Source organism: Neodiprion virginianus, chromosome 4 (genome assembly GCF_021901495.1).
Source record: "Neodiprion virginianus isolate iyNeoVirg1 chromosome 4, iyNeoVirg1.1, whole genome shotgun sequence".
Taxonomy (NCBI): domain Eukaryota; kingdom Metazoa; phylum Arthropoda; class Insecta; order Hymenoptera; family Diprionidae; genus Neodiprion; species Neodiprion virginianus.
Genome location: NC_060880.1, coordinates 25,421,171 through 25,447,074, shown reverse-complemented (window position 1 = coordinate 25,447,074; position 25,904 = coordinate 25,421,171). Strand labels below are relative to the sequence as shown.

The 25,904-nt window shown below is 37.9% G+C and overlaps 2 protein-coding genes across 2 annotated transcripts; both read right to left on the bottom strand.

Moving 5' to 3' along the window:
• Positions 1-17,539: 17,539 nt before the first annotated feature.
• Positions 17,540-20,623, bottom strand: LOC124302133 (beta carbonic anhydrase 1). The gene is made up of 5 exons (XM_046757942.1): positions 20,330-20,623; positions 19,450-19,534; positions 19,042-19,229; positions 18,764-18,955; positions 17,540-18,506 (listed from the first exon to the last, which is right to left on the bottom strand). The coding sequence occupies exons 1-5, from the start codon at positions 20,420-20,422 to the stop codon at positions 18,297-18,299; spliced, it is 768 nt and encodes a 255-aa protein (XP_046613898.1). The 5' UTR covers positions 20,423-20,623; the 3' UTR covers positions 17,540-18,296.
• Positions 20,624-21,237: 614 nt separating this feature from the next.
• On the bottom strand, positions 21,238-25,055 carry LOC124302132 (ras-related GTP-binding protein A). Its single transcript, XM_046757941.1, has 6 exons — positions 24,606-25,055; positions 24,359-24,458; positions 22,957-23,341; positions 22,677-22,892; positions 22,473-22,588; positions 21,238-22,021 (listed from the first exon to the last, which is right to left on the bottom strand). The coding sequence occupies exons 1-6, from the start codon at positions 24,615-24,617 to the stop codon at positions 21,930-21,932; spliced, it is 921 nt and encodes a 306-aa protein (XP_046613897.1). The 5' UTR covers positions 24,618-25,055; the 3' UTR covers positions 21,238-21,929.
• Positions 25,056-25,904: the final 849 nt, after the last annotated feature.

The window sequence follows — 25,904 nt, the reverse complement described above, 5'->3', positions numbered from 1 at the left end:
AAATAAGGAAATAATTATTTAAAAGTAGAATATATAATTATCGTTCGAGTTGATTGAAATCGCTGGCAATTAACCGAGGGCAGTAATGCGGTGGGTAATAAACTTTTGACGACGGATTAAAAATGATTAAAAAAAGAAAAAGAAACGCTCAAAAGGAATTACCGCGTTCCGTACCGAGAAACAGTCCGCAGCCGACGTCTAGATTCCAAATTCTCCTATTGCGTGCAATTTCATTGATATTTTATCGAGTCGTTTATTCGTTCTCTTCAGTTTCATTTTGAAAGTTACATTCAGCCGTGCATGGCTGAGCAAATCCGGCCACCGCATTATCTAAGAACACGACGTAACGAGATGAAAGAAAACTAGGAATAGATGCGGCGTGGCCGCAGCGACGGGATAAGGAATTCCCGCTGAGTCCCGGAATCTAGCTAGTCTTAGACAAAGAATTAGGCCGGAGCGAGAATCGGGTTCAATATTTTGAAAGGATAATTTTCACGGAAACGGTATTACCTTGTTGGGGGAGGAAAACATTTTCGGGTGGAAAAAATTGAGCACTCGGCGTATTCCGGGTGCTGTGACTTCCGTGTTTTCGGATCTGCACGATTTGCCAATTTATTACCGTAGCGAAAGGAGGTCGGGCTCCCGGGGCTCGCCCCACCCTTTTGTGCATCGCTTCCGTGCAGAGTTGAGATATCGGTTTTCGGTTCCAAAATTTCGTGACTCTCTCGCTCGCTCGCTCCTTCCTTCCTTCCTTCCTTCCTTCCTTCCTTCCTCCGATTTACCTTCGCGTGTCAGAAATTCGCAGGTATTATTTCGCCGCAAACCCCTCGTAAATGTATAAATTAAGCCGAGATCTTCGTTACGGTCTCTCGGCTCCTGTCCGCATCTATATCCCCGGCCGAAGATTATCCTTGGTTCGGTACGGCTGCTCGCTGTGAATACAGCCACATTCAAAAGTACTTTTCGTTTACTCACCGTCACCGCAACCACCACCACCATTTATCTCGTAGAAATTTACGGTGGTTTTCATAGAACAGGTCTGCGGGCTTCGATGCGGACAGTGGTTGTACCATTGAACCATTGGGCCAGTTTTACTGTCTACTAGTCGTCGACCTCCTTCTACCCTCCTCTTCCTCCTCATCCTCCTGCACTTGGCAAATTCGAATTCCGGACTTGGGCCGGTGCACTCACGTCAAAGATAAGATGGCACCTCGTAAATCTACCGCGCCTTCGAACGTCGGATCTGCAAGGACGCGGTTCGTCGTTCGTATTTCTTTACGGTACCAATTCTCTCCTCGATGCACTCTCGCTTATAATACCGCTCGACGATGCAGATATTTTCAATCATCCTGTACGGTTGATTTTTTTAAGACTATTTCGCCTTTCCTGTTACTTCGGTAAAAGTGAAATTATAGTCAATCGTCGGCTGAGTCCACTGATTTTTTAAATCCCTGAATTGAGCTGGAACCGTGAAATCCGATCAAGTTGAGCAATGCCATTACCGCTGATTAAATTCGAAGCATTAATTTTCAACACCATTTCTTAACGCTCATTCCAGACACAGTGTTCTTCTTCTTATTAACTATTTTCTCAAACATCATCATAAAGAGTGCTGAAAAATGCTGAACTAATCGTGAGTTTTGGGTGAACAGATATAAGCTTGAGTCGGTTGTTCTCGAATTTCACACCGAAACTCTCTAGCATCGGTAATACTTCATCCCTCGAGGCTACGAAATAATTTCACAGCAACGAATGATTTTCGCGGCACAACAGGTCAATGGTTTGAAATTTTTGCCAAGTAGGTGGATGCCTGTTTTATTTTTCGCACGTGCCCATGCAGTGCAGAATATATATAACTTTCAACTTCGCAGACTGGTGTACGTGTGTAGTCGGTGCTTTAATAGCATTAATGCGGATCGTAGCAGCGGCTAGTTATTCTCGCACAGACACGAGCACACCTGGACGTGTTCCTCACGCGTACGTTTTCTTCCCGTTAATGGATGGATGTGTGTGTGTGTTTATGTGTGTGCACCGCGCAAGCTCAAGAGTGGGAATGGGAATGGTCGACTCCGATTCCTAAGGCCTTGCAAGGCCGCGAGCGCTCCATCTCGATTCATCCACTTTTTTCTCTCTTTCTTTATTTATTTCTTTATTTTTGTCAATTAGCTTCGTCGCACGAGTATGCAGGTATGGCATAGGCGAAGCAATATGGACCGAGCACAGGCCAGGGGTCAGGGATGAATGCTCTTCTTGTTCGTACGGAACATCATGTGAATTTTCTGCCAAGACACCAAAAATCATCCAAGCTTGTGCAATGTGTTTCGATACACACACTGCGCGCGCACTAATTTTGCGCGTTAAATTCTCAGTTTTCAGGCTTACGTCGAAGGTGAAACGGCTGATGAACTATTCCTGCCACCGTCCCTCGGCGTGTGATATAGCTTTCGATAACCAACAAGTCTCAGAAGTGACGTTACAGCCGAAATAAAACTCGAAGCGTGTCGATGGCGGCCATCTTCTTTCCGGTGGGACTTTGAATTTACCGTAAAAATTTTACACGCAAACATCGCGCTTGTAACTCTATAACGTCAAAGTTTTCCAAACATATTTACTTCCGCAAACAAAAAAATAAATAAATAAAAACGCAAACAATACATTACAATTTTCGGGGAATTCGTGATTCTCAGGGAATCACTGTATGTAGGTGCTCGTGTGTTTGTGTCAAGAGAGGCGCGGTTCCTTCTTATAATAATGTTTACAAACTCGCGTGTATAGAGAAACTATAAAGCGATCGTGAGTGCGTATAGATTCGATCTCGCGACGAATTTCTAAACAGCGGACGTAGATCGTACGGGTTGAGCGAGGTAGGAATAGCCGATAGAGCGAGTGACCGAGTCGCCGTGAATTCTTGCATCGTAATTACCGCTGCACCGCTCATTGGTGCTAAATCAACAATCCGTACATGTAGAGGTGTGTACCTATTATGTATAAAAGTTTTCATGGTGCAGCTGTGCCCTGTATATCCCACACTCACCTCTTATCCGATCATCAATTAATCTTCGAACAGGTGAGACTCCGCATCTCTTGCCAGTCTTGCCCTATAGACACGTTCGAGGTATGTAGGTTGGCACTCGACGGCCCTAGAAACCTACAGCAACGGTCGACTTGGACGGCGTTTTCTATTCGTCCGCATCGCGATATCATGCTTCGTACCTTACACGTGCATTCGTGATACTCGTAATTTGTGTTTGTAAAACCTGTGTTTATATCCAAGTTATAATCCTACTCGGTTGAAAGTTCCATATTCAATTTACAAAACTTGTCACGGAATTGCGTTATAAAATAATACAATTGATTTTAATTACTGTGAAGTCACTTGTTTGCCCGCGATAAGTTTTCCTCGATGGCGTGGTGAAACAAATGTTGGTACTTTTACGCGAATTAAGTAAGAAATCGCAGTCGGTTAATGTTGACCGGATCGACGAGTCGACTCGTTTGCGAATATTTTTACTCTCTGTTCAATATTTTACTACCTATTTACACAAATCACAGTCTTGGCGGAGAATTTCACAGACTGTGAGAATGAACCGTTTTCCCAAAATCGAAATTGGTGACTTTTGAAATTTTATAACGCAGAGTTTAAATTTAAAGAGAAAAAAGATTCCGTCGCGTCTGTAAATTCGTTTTGGAAATTGAATATGAAATCACGATGTACGCACATTTTCAAATTTATTTTACAGGCTGCACGTAATAACTCAGGAACTAAAGTGCATAATTGCTAGAGATTTTAATCGAAACATACAATGAACGAAGCTCTTGATCCTTATTCTCAGACACTTGAGATCTGTTTACAGTTTGCACGTCGTACTCTTCTCGTGTTAAAGTCTTTGAAATCTTGATTGACGGGAAAAAAGGAACGGTACATGGTGTAGGGAATTTACAAAGTAAAAAGTCCCCGAAAGGCAGGATAGGCTGTTTGTTTCTTGACCTGTGCGGTTATGCCTATAATGACGGAGAAAAGAAACGTGCCAGTGCCTTAACGTCGATGATACGAAAGCGGAGAATGACGTCCGCGGCAGCCGAACTGGTTTGATCGCATCTTTTGCAAGTACGGATACTCTGCACTCGTACTGCAGTTGAGTAACGAGTAAGTTGTACATAGGCTGTAAATACGCGTATATATATATACCTACGTATCATCCAGACGAGGAAATTACGCGGAGAGTAGGGTACGCGACAAGAAGTAAAAAGCAGACGAAAAAAGGCGCCCCCCCCCCTTTTCTCTCCGTGACACGAAAAAATGAGGACACCGTCTCCGAATGTCAAGCGCGATCCGATAGGGCCGAAAATATCTGCATGCGTGACGAGGCTTACATCCGTATATCTCATTGCGGGTCTTTGAAAAATAAAGCAGCAAGGTTCGCGGAAATTGGCAAACACCGGTCGTTTCAACTTTCGTGATTAATATCGTACGGATTTATTAGCGATCGACTCGGATCGGAGACGAAATTCCGATACGTGTCGAAGCTCGTCGGTTTTCTCGACTTTGCGAAAAATTTAGTTCATCACCGACCGAGCGGTGTGAATATTTTTAAAAGCGATGTGGTACGTGTGAGTTTTTGATATCGCTGTTACAATAGTCTTGCCCTGTTTCCTATTCAGCTCGTAGAAATTAAAAGTGGGTAAATAGCGCGGAGAAGTAAGAACGGTGATTTTATAAGCCTGCACAAATACGCTCTCAGCCGCAAAAATCTCACTCTGCAGGATGATTCTTGGCTATACGTTATAAGATCGAATGAAGTATACACGTGCGCGCGCTTTGCGAGTGCCTCGTCGTGTTAAGACCCGTGTACGAGATCCCACAGCTTGATCGCGAAGAGATTAAACCCATTCGTTCCGTGTACGTATACGTCATTATAAACACGCACACCTTAGCGATCGGCGTGTAATTTCTCGGTGCAATATCGAATATACGTACATTCGTACGCGTAGTTATAAGATTATGATGCGATATTGAAAGGGGATATTAATGTGAGAAGAAAAAATATCCATAAAAGTGGAATAAAAATGGTTTGAGAAGGATACAAAAAAGAAAAAAGAAAGGTAAAAACGGTAAGAGGAAGGAGAGAAAAAGGTCTCCGCTGCACGGATAAAAAGCAAAGTGTAAAAAGAAATGAATATAAAAAAAAAAAAAAAATGAATAAATAAAGAAATAAAAGAGGAACCCGGTCTTCCCACTAGTTTTGTCCTGTTTCCCAAGTGGGCCAACAGAAATGGAGAGTGGAGTCTCGTGGTCGCGGCGGCGGTCGGCTCGCCGGTTTTCGAAGGCGTTATAGGATAGCAGGAATCCGTCTAACTGTTAGATCGAGCCCGTTACAAGCTCTCTCACTGGTAAACTGTATCCGCGTAATCCTCCTTTCGGCTTCTGCCATCTTTCGCCCTCCCCTCCGCCGATCAAGGATCCCTTCCTCAAGCGACGCTGATGGATTTATACTCGTACTTACGTCGTACGATAGAGATGTAGGTGAGACAAACACGGTCGCGGTTCGGGAATTGCACAAGGAACCGTATTACCGAGGACGTTGGCGATGACTCGCCTCTTCGAAATGGAACGAACTGTGTCGATCCCCTTCCCCTCGGTCGTTTCATGGAACTGAGGAAAGAGTCGGTCACGTTTACTTTTGCCTGGTGTATAAATAAATAAAATAAAAGTTATGGAATTGGGCTTATGCATTGCTTGCTAAAACTATATTACAGCTACGGATAATCGCATATTACCGATGCACTTTTGTTTTTATTCTCCCACGTGGCTCGGATCGATCAGTCTTATAGTCTCAAAGCGGTGCCTCTCTGAATTTTTTTTCTTCTTTTTTCGTAACGAAACAAAAATCTTTTACCGCGAAAGAAAGGAGATGATTTTTGTACAAATTTGTGTGTTGAAAAATTTTACCGAAACATTAATTCAACTCCGTTAATTTTCTTCGAAAAATATGCCTACGATGTATGAAACTTGCGAATCCACGTAATTTATTTCCGCATATTATTTTACCCCCTGTTGTAATATTTTTGGAAAGTCCTACGCTGAACAAGGAAAATAAAAGAATATTTTAATCACATTTCGATTTCGAAACAATGGAGAAATGCATTAATCTCGAATTCCATCGGAAAATATTGCCAGATCGAAGTCACGAAATCCGTTTGAATTTTTCACATTCAATTTTTATTTTCTTCCGATCTCTATAATGTTGTTTGAAAATACACTGTACACGGTAAAATAATGAATTTCACATTTTTGGCAAATACGTTTGAAAACTGCAGCTATTCCTGCACTTATAATTATAACGGATTTTTGTCGCGAGAAATCTACTTATTTAGGCTCAAAATTTATGTCACGTGAAAATGTCTGAGAAATTCATTTTTTCAAATAAACGGTATAATTGTGGGTAAAAAATGTTAAATTCAGGAAACGACATCTCAGTTCCACATGTCGGTTGATTCTCGGCCTGCGAACTGTATTTAACTGTAAAGGCATTTAACTTGGATCACTAAAAGGGTGTTAAATTATAAATATTCATAATTCGGTGTGTTTACTGATATAATCATCATCCGTGCCACCGTAAATCTTTATTCAAATATCGGAGTTATCGGAATAACTGCGTTGTCTTTTTTTTGGGGGGGTTTTTTTTATTCTCATTTTTTGCATTTTATCCTGATAAATTTTGTCGTGTATATTTTGTTCCATTTTTGATCATTATGAAAAAAAGAAATCAAAAAGTACCAACCTACGAAGTCTTGCATTAAATCGAGCAGGTGGAAACTATTTTTAAAATCATTTCGCGTGTCAGTCCGACGCACTCGCTCTTCGAACAATGAAACCGCAATAATCATGCAAATGAAATACGGAATAAGAATAGAGTTTAAAATCACCGAAAATAACTTGGCGCATTTACATAAGACACGGATTATACGTTTTCTAGTCAATGAATCGTGAATCATGATTAATTTTAAGCTTATATCGCGTTACGTTTAACCGGGAACAATTATATTTCGTTGCCCGCACGTGTAGATGAATTAATAAAATTCGTCAATTATACTCAATGCAATTGCAATAGCCGAACAATGATAACAATGATTACAATAGTAATACCGGCCACTGTTCGACACGCCTGAATTATGCTAATTATTGCCTGCACATCGAGGTAGCGTACGTGATCTTGGCTTCGTACACATTTATACCGTACACAATACAATACTAGGTGACACAAGTAAAGCGCGTGTCGACAATCAAGTACACGTATAAAAACCAGTGGAACAGGACGGCTGCTTACTTATTATAATTTCAATTGCTCCAGTCCATCGATTCAGACGCGATGATTGATCAGGTTTGTTGGCCAAAAATCTATACCTGTACATCGAATATTTGAGATATTGTAATATTTATGAACTACGAAGATCACTTATCACTACGAATGCCAAAATGTAAAATACTAGAATTGTAAACAAAAGCTTACATCGCTTGAAAATTTCACCCTTCGGAGGATCGTTTCCTTCGGCAGACTATTTTCAACAAATTCTCTGATACGCTTATTCGTATCGTATCGAGATCGTCAGGTATTCAATTTTCCGACCCAGTGCCGATATCGATTACGATCAACGGATGACGATGTTTCCTTGACTGCTGCAGGAAAAAAAAAGGAATCCGTTTCAGTAACTTTGTTTGGAAAACAGTCTTCCGAATGAATCGCGCCGTGGTAAAGTGAAATCGAAGGAATTAATCTACCAGGTTCCAAACAACTTTGAACTACTTCAAAACGTAGCATCGACGTACGGTATTTAACCTTTGTTCCTAATTCCAGTGTCTTCTGTTTTTCTACTTTAAAATAGATCTTCTCAGCTTGCGAGTATCCGTAACAGTTCGCCAAATACTCGCAGTAAGATTGCCATTTGCTTTTTTGCACACTGCAGTGTACAACCTTGATTTTCATTCTTAATTATTAACCGTCAGGTCTGTAAAACAGGCGTAAAAGCTTCTGACAAATCGATTGCCGCTGTTCATTTCGTAAAATTATTCTCACGTTGCGAGAAAAATTTAATTTGTCGAAAAAAAACAAAAAAAAAGAAACCAAATTTCTGAAACACCTCGAAAAATCGTTTCTTTACTGAAATGATGGCATTTCGAGTAAACATCTTCAGTTTAAATTGAACGGGTTACCTACAAACAACAAAATCAACAACAAGGATCGTATTTTCAAGCACACGCGTCACACGCGAACACGACGAATTCATCTCACGGCGACACGCGTGAGCGTTGTACATTTACGGCGGCGTTTGTATACATATAGATAATGTTACGTTGCAGTCGGGCATAAGTATCAAGTACTCGCGTAGCATAGGTAAGTGTGTTTATAGGTCAGTGGCACAACACGCCGCCACAATACAACCCAGCCTGGCAAAATTCTACGCTATATATCGCGGTTGTTCATTGTTCTTGAACTTGCGTGTATCACCGAGACCGCTGATCCGGCCATATTCCAGTCAATGACTTCCTCTCCCAACCCTGCCTGCGTACGTACTTGTCTGTGTTCTACGCGAGAATAATGCCCGTTATTCACCTCTTATCTTCCGAGCACAAAAGGTGCAGTTCTCCGCTCGTTACTCGACATCGCGATTATCTACTTTGCGACTTTTTTTTAAACATGTTTTACGCCCGTCAAAACTATAAACGTCGATTAAGATTACCTAAGTCGCATTTCGCAGGCTGGTGTTAATTGGTGGCTCAACTCTTTTGAAATGCATTTTTTTTCCCGTCGATCGGTATCTTGAAATTGATGTGAATTATTAAAGTATCGATCGACTCTAACGCTTTCATTTCATCGTCAGCTGACATGGATGGATAGACTGATATAAGTTTCAAAAAATCTGGAGCTGAATAGATGGAAAATTCGGTTCTTCGGAGCATGATTTGCAAATCTTCTTCATTTTTATAAATCAACTGATATTGGTTGCCTCGGGTACTCGGAAGAAATTTTTTTTTCAATTCACAAGTCCATGAAAATTGGAAAAAATGTCAACGATCGAATGATTCGGTTCAGTCAAAAAGCACTCGTCGTTGAAAGAACCGTCACTTCCGCTGTACCCACGTGACACTCTGAAATGATTACATTTTCACGACACTTTTCCACTCTCCTGATCACCGTAGAGTCTGGTCCATTTAAATCGCAAATTTAAAATCACTAGGAGTCTCAAAATGTAACTCAGAGCCACCTCGAAGAATGAAAATTATTGATGGTGAATATTGTTCTCCAAATGAACGACGTAAGTTACAGTTGAAAAAATTTTACATGGCAGAAGAAAAATGAGAGGCATTTTCGGTTTAAAAGTTAAGATACTTTCAGCGAGAATTGAAGGAGTTATTTGATAATCGGCGAAGAATTAAGTGCATCTTTGAAACGTTTGACAGAAGAATTTTACCAAGTCATTGTTGGAGAAATTCGATTCCGTCGACACGTAGTTTAATCCTATATACATACTTGGATTTTTGTTAGATAACTTAAGACGGCGAAGAAAGGTGAAACAGAATTGTTGACGAGGCGGAACGATTTCGTGATTACTTATTTTTTGGCAAATAAATACCCGCGTGTTTTATTATACATAACTTTTACTACCGTGTGTCTAACCGAATAAACAATCAGACCTCTCTCAAAATTTGATGAATTTCGCTAGGTTTGAAAGAAAGATTCCATACTACGCTCGCCTAAAAATATCTTCAATCAAGGAGTAAACTTTATTTATTGTTAGTTAGGAAAATCACTTCGACTAGTTGACTGACGGTAAAAAAAATTAACCACTAAAAAATGGTGAAAGAATCGTAGCAGGTATAGTCGATATCATAAAATCTCTTAAAAATATACACGTACGGAACTGGTTTTCAAGTTGTAAAACTTTCAAAATATCGCGTGTACTTTTATGGAAGAGAAGCTTCTCAGACTGCAGGACGCGATCAGTTTTGAATCGGATTGGCTATCAAACGACCTTCCTAAAATTCATGAAACTTCGAACATCAAATCGTTCCTATTAACACTTATCAACGAGTGTTTATTGTTTTTTTTTTTTTTTTTTTATTTCAATAGGCATCCTCTTTACCGAAGGTAAGGAACTTCCTCAAAGAAATCAGCGTCCGGTTCAAATTATACGCATAGTGTTTACGATTTGAAATATCTGTAAGAAATATAACAGGTAGATTCCAACGACGGCGATCGTTGAAATATTAATAATAATAATTTTTTTTCCCCCTTCTGTCGGCCAGATATTTCTTTATCGTCCTCGACTGAACTGTTTTGTGGCGATTTTACATAACTTCGTACTGACATTACGACATTCGGTGTGTATAAACCCGAGGCACCAGGCGGTATAACTAAACATAACAATGATTTTTCGCCGATTGTATAACGCCGTCTACGTGCACACAGCCGATCTTTTGCCGTCTAACTTACACATCGGCACAGCCGGCGGTTGTCTAAGTTTCGAGTTCGTTGCACCGAGCGCGTTGCAACATTAATTACGCGCTGTTATTCTGTAAGTTGGTAGCAAAAATAGGTAGGTGGATATAGGCAATGAGTGAGCATTCGACACACTCAGCCTGACTGCTGACCAGATCGTTTACTCAATTTCTACAATATGCAAAGAAACCCTCCAAGTGTGTATCGTGCCGACTCTCAATGGCAATAACCAAGTCGAAACTCTCCTTCTAAGGATATCGAGTTACACGTACACCCGGTCAATCCGCAGCCCCGTGTGTTTCTTCACCATTTTTACTTTTTTTTTTTTTCAACGTTGCGACAAGTGACCCATTTTCCAAATTCCCGAATTTACACCTACGGCAAAATTTCAATGCACTTATAATCGACGCACGTAGATTAAGTCGAAACAGTCGTTATTGATCGCACTTTATTGAATTTTTCTCAACTTCGAATAATATATTATTACTTGGGGAAGAGAGTGATGTATGAATTATACGGTAGGTATATGTAATATATAATATACGTATGTTTGCATTGCGTAATTATTATTATTATATGGCGAAATAATTTAATTCGTGTTTTCTTGTATACCTGTTATACATGGTTTATGATTTTCTGTAATAACGTTGTGGAATTGTATTTTATCTGAATTTAACGAGATTGAGAAATCAGGAAATCACCTCAAAGCAACCACGATCGCTAGGCAACGTGCAAATTAATTCTAGATTGATTTTCCGGATAATTCTTGACCGAAAATTTATCTGCAGATGATTTTTACACAGCCTACATTTAGGACCTTGTGAGAATTCTTTTTTTTCAGACGACACTTTTGGATCCCTTCATAAAATTTTCCGTTACCACGCTCTTGGAAACGAAGAACCACTGGAATTTCATAAAGAAAAAAAAAAATAATCTAGGACTTGAACTATTTCCCGCAAGTTTTCAAGTACCTACGTCGCGACAATATCGAGAGATGAAAATTGTCCACTTGCAGCAAAATGTGGAACGTAAAGTACGCAGATGACGCTTGTTGCTTTCCCACGATATTAAAAAGACAGGCTATATTCATCGTACTTTCTCGGTACTTCTATAAAGTTCTATCGATACTCCTGCGGCATTCAATGATGTCGTTAAAAAGACTGAAACCCAAGCAATCTCGTTATAAAATAGTACGAAATAATAAACCAATGTCGAATAGTTTAGCCTAACTGCGCACAAGTTTCCGTAAATTATGCCATCAGTGACCCTTCACAGGCGTGAAGTAAACGTCAGACGGTTCCTGTTGAAATGTGAATTTCAAATCAACGAATAAAAAAATTTACCGCGCAAGTGGGTTTTCACAAAAACTGGTAATGTGAGGTCGAGATAATGTTGTGAAAACTGAAATTTTGCGCGAGGATTTTTGAACGCCGTAAAGCAACGGGGTTAAAGATTGAAAATTGGGGAAAATTTGGGTTAAATATTTAAGGCTTCTAACCCAAATCGTACGGTGACCGGTTGTAATACGAATAATTGACTTTTACCCGAAACGCGTGCTGCCCCAGATTCGGATTCAATTGGGCACAAGAAACGCAGAAATTCGAGCCCACGGGGCATGGAAAGGAGGGGGTTGGACAATAATGCTACCGGGTTCTAATTCTACGCGAGTATATACCAAGGTACGTGTGCGTGCGTGTACAGTGAATGTTCTAACTTGTTGAACTTATAACTGTCACGAATTATCACTAAGCCTAACTCCACTATGCGTAATTAGTACCATACATACGTACACGCGTTAAAAAAAAAAAAAAAAAAAGAAATATGATACATGATGCGAACTGTAAGACGTTATGTTATCATTAGACACGCGTGAAGTTTATAAATTGTTTCATCATTTTTCTCTGCCAATAAAATGTTGTAGAAAATTCTAAACGAGAGATTTTTCAAATTTTTTTATCCAGTCTAGTGCGACAATATTCAGTCCGGAACACGTACGTGATTGTCAGCTAAGTGTTTCGTTATTATTTTTGCAATATGTAATCTTCACGGCGAAAAATGTTTGAATATTTTCACGGCAATGTTGAAAGGTAGATTTTTTTTCTTTTAACGAAGGAAAATCGAACTAAAAACCAAAGTAAAACGATGCATTAGCGATTAGCGGGATCTAGGATAGATCTGATTTATAATTCTTCCTCAATCACTCCTGATAATTCTACCAGTGGATCACGAAGCGAGTAATCCGAAGATTGGATACAATCCGATCAAGATCGAAGCTCAGTCGTTTCGGTTAAAACAAATCAATTAGCACAAATTCGAATATTTACCGTTGGCACTGTTGACGCGGGTGTCCGAACGATGTCACGATTTCGTGTACAATTTCTTCTCGTATTGTAAGAAAAAGAGTTGGCAATCACTCGTGGGTGTCGAACCATAACTGTGTAGGCTAAACCCGCTGCCATACCGCATTGCTATTTCGTTACACTGTGTTCTTTTTTTCCTTTTGGCTTTAGTTTCAGTCCAACATTTTTCTTCTTGTTTCGTTAATCCTCGTATTATTTTATTTTTTTCTTCTTCTCCCACACCGTGTAAAAGTGTGAAAAATTATCCGAAATAACTTGTAACGTACGCTACGGGTATACGTCAATATATACGCAACTATGTAACGAGACAATAGAAACGATGGCAACGTCTGCAATCAGGTTTATAGACGATAGATTGCGGAGAGATAAACAAAGAAAGAAAAAGCACGAGAAGAGCGGAAGGCAAATAGAGAGAAAAGAAAGCGCCACCGCCACTCTGGACGGGACTCCAATTTTAAACACCTACAAACGCGATCCAAGCTTACGCGTCTCAAATGCACGAGGGCAACGGTAAATAAGTAAATAGAGGTGCACATAGCCCGTATTATTTACCACGGAGTGGATCCGTTCAATTTTCGACGCAAGGTGCAGCAAGTTGACGAATTGCGGTACGGGCAGGTTGTATATTTCTCGTCCTTTGAGGTCGAGGCGCGGGTTTCGGGTGACTTCCTAGTTCCTCTTCAACTCCGGGGGACCACGTCACCCGCTGCGTTTCTGTGGGCTCATTTTTGGCCACAATTTACGCAAGGTGCAAGCCGCTGCCCAATTCTCAACGTCAGGTACACTCGAATTTTGCAACCGAAACGAATTTCTTGTTGCACGGGAGACCCGGCGGACATTGGCATTATACACCTACCGCAGATTTCAGCCTCGCGCTGCCCGTGTTCGCGTCTAAACCGTTGCAAAAACAATTCTCGTTTCCTCGCCCGTGTCATTGATTACGTGTGAACTCACCCACGCGTATTCGGACATATTTACCATATATTTTTACCCGTATCTACTTTGCAATAAAGTATACGCCGCTTTGGCTGATGTTTTGTAACTTGACGACGACTTTGTACTATGTATAAGAGATGTGCAAATAGTGCTCCAGTCAAATGTAGGTATGTATTTCGAACACTTCGAATGATTGGCCGAGCTATTTTAGTAATTTAAGTACGATTGTTTGACTTGAATAGTCGTTGAATGAAAGGTGTGAGGTCGAAATTTTTATTGGAAAGATATTAAATGTTATTTCTAGATATTATTGAGTAAAATTTTTTAAATGACGATCGGAAAACTTGAAAAATAAAAAGAAAAAACTTTACGATAACTGTTAGAGCTTTTAAGAAATTCGATAATTGTCAATACGACAGAATTATTCGGTTATTTTTTTTAAAGGCATTTAGAATGAGAATCGAATATTCGCGGTTCTGAGCGAATGGTTCGAGAAATTCGAATTATTCAAACTCGAACCGAATAAATCAAAAAAATTCGCTTGGGAAGTTATCGTATTATTCTTTAAAAATATTCTTTCCGTGGGCTACTCTCAAGATTTTCTAGATGCATTGTACTTTGAAAAAAATTCAGTAAAAAGTCAGCTGTGGAAACATTGGTATCCGCTGAAAAATCCTCATTAATTCTGCTCTATTATTACTCCAAAGGATTTTCTGATTATCTTGAGATATTTTAAACAATTTCGAAACAATTAAAATTAGCTAAGTTTTCTTAGATTTCTAGAAGAAAATCTTGTACGAAAACTTAGGTCGAGAGCAATTTAATAGTTTTTCAGCGAAATATTCATTTCTTTTCGGTTCGCAGACTCTATTTCATCGATCAATTTAGCACAAATCTATTATGCCTCGACAAATAAACATAATTTTTTTGTTTGCCAACCAATCCTTACTCAATCTGCTGCAAACGTCATTGGCGCATTTAGCGGTTTGCCGAATTTTATTTCTGATTAAGTTTTACAAATGGTAATCGACAAGATAAATAATCATGGTTTTTTTTCTCTTTGCTAATCTGCAATAAAATATTTTTACCAGAAATGCGAATATCCTTAATCTTACTCAAAATAACCTTGATTGAGACGGCACAGTTTTTAATTCCACATGTAAATTCACTTGGAATACATACGTTGTCGAAATTGAAATCGAATACCGTGAATAACGAAAAAAATGTCGCTTACAATAAATAACGAAACTGGACGAATAAAAGATGCAAAAATGTACCGTAACGTCACGCGCAAGCGGATATAACAAAGTTTCGAAGCATCGTGTTAACGTTAACGGCCAGAGTCCAATTAAAAAGATCAATTCCACAAAAGAATTGGCCGGATGTATCGTACATATACAAAATACGGACACGCACGTACGAATACGTATACGTATAGAAGGGCTTAGGTCGTTTCTAGCCTGTGCGCGCATCTTCACTTTTACCGCGAAGCGAAGAAATGCGTGCCTCGACGATTTTCGCATGCTTCGAAGCCTAGCCAGCCTTCGCGTTGTTTTGCTTTCTCTTTCGGGAGTGGCACGCTCTAGTTAGCCTCTCTATTCCATTATCTATGTGTATACAGGCAACTTATACCCACGTTATAAACTTAGTATTATAGTTATAAACGTCCGGACGCAAAGATTCGTTCGCCAAAATTCACCGTATAATTGAAACCGTTCATTTTACTTCTGACCCAATTGATCTAAATGTACTTTTATTCGTCAATCAAGGATCTCTCGGGTATTTAACTCGCATACGTTAATTGTCACGCACAATATATATATATATATATATATATATATATAATTTACAGCGAGGTATCAATTAATACCGAACTGTGCGAGTGAAATTTTGGAATTCAACCGTTTACCATCGGCGTAAAGTAAAATCGATTTCGCGCCGTGTGATTCTTAATCTTGAAGTCTTCGTTCTAATGCACGAGGGAAAGCGGAGCTGGTTGACGACCTTAAACTTCGGACTTTATTTATTCGTGTCCGTTCTTCGACTCGATCTGATGGAAAATTGACAATACAATGTACGGTTTTCGATAGATTAAGATTTTATAAGGGGGGGTATTTAATTTTGCTATGCAAGTATGATTAATAATTCGATATTGGGGCAAGACGAAAAATTTTCAATCCTGAAACTAGTCGCAACTAAATTCAATAACGACGCGTTGATCAAAATATGATAAATCAACTTGTGTGAAAAGTTCTGCACAATCTGGCAAAACGAATCACTGATCGACAAGTTTCGATGTTGAATGCATGGTTTTACACTCATGATGACTAGATCAAAATATTCGTTAAATTATAGCAACGCGCTCTCGGCGAGAGATTTTATCGAGATTTAATTCGGAGTAATACGTTTACCCGATGGAGGACACGAATTTAATCGCTGTATAGGGTTATAATTCGCGAATTGCTGCTGAAAAATATTGATTTTACGCGGTTATCCCATTCAGTTCCCTTTATAATTCAAAACAATTTATCGATGCTATTCGACATTGATCAATTTACTTGCACAGAAAGATTAACGAAACGTGAAGAATATAATCATAGCGAAAATTCTTTTTACGGGGTACTTCCGGAATTTTGAACCGGAAAGCTGTGTTTGTCTTTTTAAATTTTAAATCTTGAAGAAGTTTCCCACAAAATGCACTTGGCCTACTCGCAAAGCACTGAGTAATGCACTGCCTATATTTACTCGTGCAAATAATTTGAATGACAGTCTTTCGTTAACTATTCTTTAGTCTTTTTTCATTCTGAATCCATCTCTTTGTGTAAACAACGTCAAGTATTTTGGATTATCATTATTTGTATAGCAGGTGGTGTATCAACCGAGTCTTTCGTGAGGTAGGAAGGATATTGTGTACGACTTCTTCATTTCTAGAATCTATTTCTGAAGGGTCTGTGGCCTATTTGCGAATACGTTTCGATGCTTGGATCGGTTGTTTGTGTCAAACATTATCAGGCAAGTGTATTGAATTTACGATTATGGCCATCTTATTTTCTGTCTTTCGCTAAGTTAACTTATTAATCGGAAAACCCGTTTTAATTGCTTGGAACCCAAAGTTACAATATGTTAGAGTGTATCGAAAAATCACGTTTTTCGAATTTCGACACGGACTAGTGTGGAAATATTGGGTCTTGACAAAAAAATAAAGTGCTTTCAAGGAAAACGTTTTTGGTTAATATTTTCAGCTTGAAAAAACGGTTTTAAATTTGGGAATTTCCTTAATACAGTTAAATGTTCCTGAATATAGTAAGGAAAACAAAATAAGTCAATTTGGCCGGAGGCCAAATTAGAGCCGAAGAAATTTTAGCGAAGATATTTCACCGCTGCTTGTTGTTTGTTAGAAAAATAGTAACCTAGTGATACTAAGATCGTAACATAAAGATCGTGTGACTAAGGATAAAATGAATATCAACATTTAATACAATGAAAATATTTTCTCGTAAGGAACATATTTAAATATATTTGTACTAACGCGGACAATTGTACAGAAACAATCGAATCAAAACTTTTTGTAAGGTATAAAATAAAGTATATAAATTTATAAAATGATTAAATCATGGTTTAGTAACATCTGATTATTTTAGTGTTATTTTAAATTTTGCCTTATGCTCGTTGTAGCTTGCAATTAAGTAAACCCTATCATCGTTGAAAACTTAACCACATCATTGTAATTTATTCATTTAATAATATTTTGTACAGTATTTATTCAATAAGTCATCCACAGGTTGTTCGACTAACTTGCACAACCGTACTTTCTCTCTATCCAAAGCATTCTTAATCCCAAAAAAGAAAAATATTTATATAATTACAACAGCCTAAGGACGCGTCGAGAAGTTATTACGGATCGGAATAACAATAAAACTATAAAAGCGAGTCTTGGATCCCAGAATTTCATTACATTGTATTTGCGGTCCATAGATGTTTACACGTATGACTTAACATAGATATTGTATCAGGGTATGCCAAATATTCCTGCTCAACGCAACCATTGCTATTCACACAAAGAAAAACATATTTTTTACGGTTGAAAAATTCACAACGAAAGATCCAAACGAAAATTTATTATTTTTTGCTTATCAAAATAAAAGAGAAAAGAACTTTTTTGCCAATAATTGTCCATAATTTTGTTCAGGCCTATAATAGGTATAAACGTTAACTGCGAACCAGATTTCCATAAGTTAACGATAAAAAAAACTGATGTATTAAAATCACTTATCTGATAATTTAATGTTAAAATTGAAATTATGCAATTCGGTTCACTAGCTAATTCCGTTGAGCTAAAATGTAATTCACATGTAGTAATAAATGTGTATAGAAATCGACTGAGATTATTCTTGTTCGAAAAGTTTGATCAAAGTGAATGTTATTATGGGTACCTACTTAAACGTTATAAAAATATGCATTAATATATTAAACATAATTTGATAACACCAGTTTGAACTCTTCACGAGTAATATTTTTTTATTTCTCGAAGCAATGGAGTTTCTGTGAGTTCACTTATCTCGATGAACCTTTTATTAGCTCGACTAAAATAGTATATATCTCCCGTATAAATGTCGAACCACAAAGCATGTATATGCAGGTCGTGTCTCTCTAGTCGCCTTTTTAAGAAACCATATGACGCTACGTTCTGCAACTGCTGTAGAGTGTTGATCTGAAAACAATGTAATCACACAGTTTGAATACAATTAATAACAACAAACAATGTTGTGTACCAATATATCTTACATATCAAGTTTTTAGAAAAAGTTTTTTCTAGAAAAATCATGGAGTTTCTAACAGTTGCGGTAAATTTCAAATTTTTAATGCAGTTTCAAGACTCATGTTGACTTTCCCAAATTATCAGATTTGAAGATACTCTATAACTGTGCTGAATATGGTAAAAGCATAATGCACTCAAATTTTTCTCACCTGCGATAGTTTGTCCTCGATGGCAAATTTGTCTTCCGGGTCAATATAGGCAACAAATTTACGTAGAGGCGTTTCAGCTTGAAAAATGATTGGCTCGTGAAACCCAGTGATTTCTAGCTGTTGAAATTTAGCTAGACTACTGCTGGCGTGGGCACATAGCCATGCTCTGAGTGGTGATATTCGTCTGTTTACCTGGAAATGAAATATATTCATATACTTATGCATTGCCAGTATGTACTGGTCTGATTTTTCATTGATTAACATTTATTTATGGCTACCTGAGAAGCAAATTCCTCATCACGCAGAGCGTAGAGTAGATTCATAGCTTTGCAATCGCTGTGGCCACAGACGATTATATGTCGAATATCGTTCACTACGCAGCCCAATTCCAGAGCAGCAGGTTCGCACATTGTCAACTCATCGGAGAAGTGTTGCGAGTGCGGTACGACATTTCCAGCATTTCTGACTGAAAATTAAAAGCAAATATAAATTTTGTACATTCCATTTACAGCTGAAACTGCAGAACACAGCAGAATTTGATATGTTCAAATTTCAAACTTGCATCAAAATATGGTATCGTTATACAGCTACATGGACGTATCGAAAAGTAAACTTTGCTTTGATCATGTAATTAAAAAAAAATTTATTTATGTAGCTGCAACTTGAAATATTTTCCAGTTTCGTACCAACAAACATATCTCCAACATTTGTTTCCGTAAATCTAGTAGGAATCATCCGAGAGTCCATACAGGTGAAGAAAACTGCCTTTGGCTGTTGAATGGAATATATTTTATTAACGAAATAGATCTAAAAAATTTTTACAAGTGTAAAAGACATTCGTATTTCCCGCCAAATGTGCGACCTGATGGCGCTACCTAGAGGAGTTTTCATGAAACTGACAAATGTCAAGATACAGGCTGCCTATTGGTTTGACCGCACTTCTGGCGGTCGACTTCTGGAAACGCTGTACTCGAACCAATAGTATTGCAATATAACTCGTCACCAATCGCATGCCGTTCTCGTAGAAATCTGGCTGTACTTAATCAGAAATCAACTATAACCACGAGTATAGACTTTAGAGCTATATTATATTACAAAGGTCACTGGTCAACGTTGAACGTAAATTTTCGTAACTTTACTAGGTATCGTACAAATTGAAGATTTCTTGTTGTTAGAATGGTAGTATGTGACCTGGTATTACGAGTCTGCAATTGTTTGACCTCTCGAAGAAGTTGCGCGCTCAATATTTGACAATATCTTGACAAGATTACTTTTCAAAGTAGTAGATTCGCAGCTATGAGTACAAAATCAATAAGTTTCGAAACTCGTCAATTGTTTCAATCAAGGTCAACGATTTAGTTTTATATGTAATTATGGAGTAGCAATTAAATTCGAGAATCGTGATTTCTGTCTCATTGTCAGTGACGACTCTTCTTATTATAGATGAGTAAATCATGGTAAATAATCCGTCGGAATAGGTCGGGAGAAATGTGAGATGGTCGAAATCGTGTAAGCCAAGTCTACTTTCACTATGACTGGGCGAATAATCAACTTCTTTCAACTTACTTCGGGATGGTCCTTAACCTGCTTGAATTGCTTTACCATTCCCTCTCTGTGACATTTTCTGTACTTCATCACACCTTTCAGTATCCTGTCCATTTATGATACGTATTCACGCGCCACACGATATCGCTCGATTCTGTTGACTTCGCGTAAAGTAGAAATTCTAAAGATTTCACGCACCACCGCAGTTGAGTAAAAAAAATTGAGTGTACTTTGAATAGACCTCGACCACATAAGCTACGACTTTATGTTGAAATTGTAAGAATGCAAAAACTTATCAGCCACTCATACAGACTTTGTACAACGATGTCTACACTTTAGCGGGAAATTCAAAATCAACGTAGTAAATATTCATCCACATTGCATTCACTGGTATTACGTTTACGTAGTTATCGCAAAAGATACGCGATAGCAAACTAGAATTACATATCTGCCTTTGCTATATACATGCTCGAATGTAAAAGAGATACATGTTGAAAAAAACTATACTTTTAGCAAACTGCGAACTTCGTCTGGTCCTTCATTAGTCATGAATCCGATTTGGTAGCGATAAATCCCAAAAACTTGGGTAACTGCAAATTAGTGCTTTCAAAAAAGGTCACGAAATGATCGTTAGTGTTTTATTTAATAAATGTTATTTCCTTATTTTTTCTTTTAAATTCACGAGTAGTAGCACACATTTATCAAACTCATTTTATAAACTTAATACCATGGTATGATGATAATAATAATAAGAATAATAATGATAGCAAATTGAGATAAAAATAATAATTGTAGTAATAATATTATACAGAATATTTATAAGATAATGATTTATAATACAAATATAGTCTATTATACAATTGATCTACGCGAAATCATCAATTATCAGGCCAGATGTTATATGAATCTATGGAGCTGAGTTTTTTTTCGAAACATCTTGCGAACAATGATGAGAACGCATGCACAAATTTACCCTAAGAATAGAATAATAGAGAACGAGTGCTAGAAACCATAGAATAGGACATGGAAAGCTGTGTATACTCTTAACGGCTTCTTCCAAGATTACCGATTGATTGATGAGAAGAACGAGTTTACTTGTTTTCAAATTAAGAAATTACATGAGCTAACGCATCTGATCATGCATTTAGAATTTCTGCAATATTGAACTGTTATAATTATGATTTTAGCACTCTTTCCCTCGATATAATCAAGTTCAGTGTAGTAGTATTAATAGTAGTAGTAACATATGGGCAGCACATGTACGTATATATACGTGTTTGCATCTTACAGCATATCATTTATAATCGATTGGGGGACAGTGATTAATACTTCCTTCTTCATCATTCGCACAACAAAACGTATCATTACAGAGAGAATGGGTATCTTTTCAGAACACGAATGGCTTCATAGTGAGCTTAAATTAAGAGAAACAGAGTGGATATAAAAAGAAACTGAGAATATTGACTCTACATCTCATGCTCACATTAGCCATGGCATGAATCGGAGATAAGTTACAATTTTCATGCTAATAGTGGTCACTGCTCATTTTAATTATCGAATTATCTCAACAGTGGTGAATTGACTGGACCCGGGTGATGCTGCGCCTGGGTCGAGGTAACTTCTATCTGCTCAATGCTGAACTCTGACTGGCACGCTCCAATTTTTCAAAGTGCTTTCGTGCATTCCGAATATTTATAAGTGTTGCTGCTGACGCTGAAAGTTAAAAAATCAAACTTTGAACTTCGGTATTAATTGTATAAGTAGTAGTTAGTGTTATTTTTGTCAAGAAGCCAAAAGCGGAAGAAGCACTTATCATTTACGGTTTTAAAAACGTATTCAAGATGCTGACCATGTTGGTGACAATCATATTTTAAGTGTGTAACGAGTATGGAACTACGAAAATTATACATCTTTCAATTGCCTTCTGTTCGTCGATTATCGATAAAAACCGTAGGTTACAATAATATCAAGAATTAAAATCGATCTCTTTATATGACTTCAAAATTCCCTGAATTTTTGCGACAAATTATAATCACTCGTGTACAATAGATATGGGACTACAGAGATAAGTAATAATGGTTTTGATATTTTGCACCGTGTCCGTTGAACTCGTGTTAATTGGATAAAGATAAATCTTTCATTAAATCGCAGTCTGTGAACTTACGTATGGCTGGGTCGGACATGATAACCATGACGTATGTATTTGACGTAAAGACATCAATGAAGGCTGCAAAATTTGTATTTCTCACTTCCATGCTTTGAAATTGAGCCGCCAATTTGCTGAAAAACACAGAATATAAGTAAATATTAATACGGATATTTTACCCAAGTCACAAAGTAGAAGTTTTTGAAATGTCTGAAAAATTACCTGCAGCTAAGTTTGAACTGCTTGATTATGTTCGAGACTTTTTCAAATCTGTGAACATCTCTGTGCACTCGTCTTTGACAATGACTGATTACTAAAAACGTTGCACGTTCAAAAAGTAGAACCTCATCCGCATCTATGATATTCGCAAATTGGTTTAGGCTTAGCTCTAGCTCTTTAACATTTGGGATCAACATATAAACAATTGATGACCATGCTCTGTAAAAGTAGAAAAATGTATACATATTAATATCTACCAAAAATGTGATACGTTTTGTTTTACCTGTATAGTGTTTCATCCCATATGCTAGTTCTGAAACACGTGCATTCCAATGGCAAGCTTAATCTCTTCAGATCTTCTTCACGCTCTCTGAATATCAAATCTCTTTTGTCTTCCTGAACCAAATCCATTTTGTGGACCAAGCAGAATATCTTGGCATCAGGACTATTCTGCAGAATGGCTTCCAGGCAGCTTTGATAATAGTGCATGTCTTTATCTAACTCTCGAGACTCGACGTCAAACACATAGATCAATACTTCAACATTTCTAAAAATGTTATCCCTTTGGGAAGCGAAATAGTTTTCCATAAATGCTTCTTGACCACCGCAATCCCATAAATTCAACACCAAGTTGCCGAGAAATCTAACATGGCTGTGCTCCACGTCAACTGTTTAAGAAAAACGGTAAACATACAATAAATAAATATGTACAAAACTTAAGTCAATCTTACAATCATTTAATTTTTAATTCTTTGAGCACATTCTATTGGTGTTTGAGATGTATCAGACCTTCGCAAGTTGGCAAATCCAGGTTTGTCATACAGTAATGAAACTCCAAAATAAAATGGTAAGGCATTCATTCTCACAGAGAGCATAAATTGGGTGCTCTCGTGAGGAGAAAACTACAGAACATCTTTTGAAAAGATGAACACGGAAAGTTAGTTACAAAATAGAAAAAGGTTTCTTTAAAGGAATGACAAGCATGTCATGGTTTACAGTACAATGAACGCAAAATATTCCATGAGTTTTTGGGACTGGAGACTTGATCTTTCAGTAACATTATTGGAATAGTAATTTCCTCTGGTGAATAAGCTAGAAAAAGGCGACTATTTTCAACAAAAGTGATTGCATGTACTATTATATGAACTAATTAAAATTAAAAACAATAACGTTTTATCAACAAAGAAACATATAATTAATTCGCTTTAATAAACCGTTATCGGCTGTTCTCAAAACAAAATCAAAGAATATTGACAAGTGGAAAAGTACAAAAGACGGACATTGATGAAAAGCGGAGACATTTCCAAAAGTTGAGAAAAGCTCAAACATATTTCTCCATTTTTTTAAATTGATTATTAGCGTAAGTTTCTAGGATATTACAGACATTCAAAATTCCAGGATTCTGTGACTGACATATCTCTTGTCACCAATTCATAAGCTAATAACCAAATACGACGGGACTGACGAATGTCACGTGAGTAATAATTAAACGAAGTATCACACTATCAGAGAATTATTTCTGGTTGATAGCTTTTAACGCATATATGTCCTTGTCCCATTGCCCCTTCTCCATCTTTTCCCTCTCCCTAATTAAACTGAGTCCAAAGGTCAAGCTCAATCAATCTTGTTGGAACAAAGATGAACAGAGTTGAAACCGAATGTATTGTAGAGCGCAAAATCCTTACTGGTTGCTCCAAGACGCCGTGTATCCCGAGCGATGTAGTTGGCAAATATGATGCTGCGCATACTGGTCTTGCCAGAGCCACTTTTGCCCATTAATAGAACCTGCGAAGGAGCGAAGAATTGTGTTATTGAAGATGAAAACAGGCGATAACTGCGAGGGTAAATCGTCACGCAGAGAGCATCGCAGATGCTGCCGAATTGTGATAAATGAGCTGCGTATTCAAGTACATTCTGGTATCGTTGACGAACCTTTTTCTTCATCGTGGAAATTTTGATGTTCGTCAGGAACGTGTGTCAGGTGGAAAAACTTGCTCCGAGTTAAGCAAAATGAGATGGCCCAATTCGCGAAAAGTGAAAACACCCACTGAGCACCGTCAATCTCTTGTCAAAGTACTGCTAAGTGTGGTGCTGCTGTCTGCTATCAAATAGTGGCTGTGATTAATACTTGTTGATAGACCTCGGGGGCGGCTGGTGCAGCAAATGTGCCGTTTATCAAGCGCTGGAAACGAGTCTCGCTCGCCGTACGGAACAGGATTGAATCTTGTTGCTGCTCATTTCTTCATGAATTTTCAATTTACACAATAAATGTCACCAGTCTTTATTCTTACGACAATTGTGCGTAATCACATTCTACCCTGCCATTCAGCAAGTACTGTTAAACGTCTCAGAATTTGCCCTAGCCATCTACAAAATATAGGTAGTACTCGCTTCGCGCAACGTCGTGCGACAGAATTCTCTGAACCATCGGTGGGAACAAAGCTCATTGGATCAACTCCGACTTTAGGTAAGGTTCCGTCATCGTGGAATGGGAGAATGAGCGGAAATCTGTTCCGTCGGCAAATTATCGAGTGAGCCAAGCAGCGGTTGTTAGGAATGTGTTCGTAGTAAGTAAGGCGTTGATCAGTAACGACTTAGAATCTAGGGTTTTCCTACAAAATATTCATTGCATGAAAAGATTTGCAATATCTTGACGATAAAAATGTCAAAGAAATCAAATGTATCTGCGAAAAGTTAAATTATTTCTGGTTATTTTTATATCTGGTCACGCGAATTGATCGCTTATTCGACGACCGTGATGCAGGATGAATACTGAAAAACATTGATTTGATGTATAAAATACTTCTGAAATCGTGTTGAAATATTGTTAAGCTTTATGAAATAATCTGCAAATTATTGGTCATGCAGTACGGATAAAAGTTTAATATTTTCTAACTAGTGATTGAAAGCAACATGAAGAATTCCTTTTTTTCGAGCAGTGTTTGCTTTTCAAATCACTATACATGTAGAATTTAGTTGAGCAATATGAAAAAAGTAATGTTGAGTCAGTGCGAATTTCTTTACGTTCTAAAATATAAGGCTAGATACATTGATTCAAAAATGAATCGATAATGTACTAATTCATGTAGTTTCAGCATGAAGTGTGATCATCAAGTATAGCCCATTTTGATGATTTGTAATAATGAAATTTCTCAGTCATCACGTATATACAATACCTATGTAGTGCGGCTAATAGTAATATCGCGTAGATAAAAAAAGGAAATTGAGTAA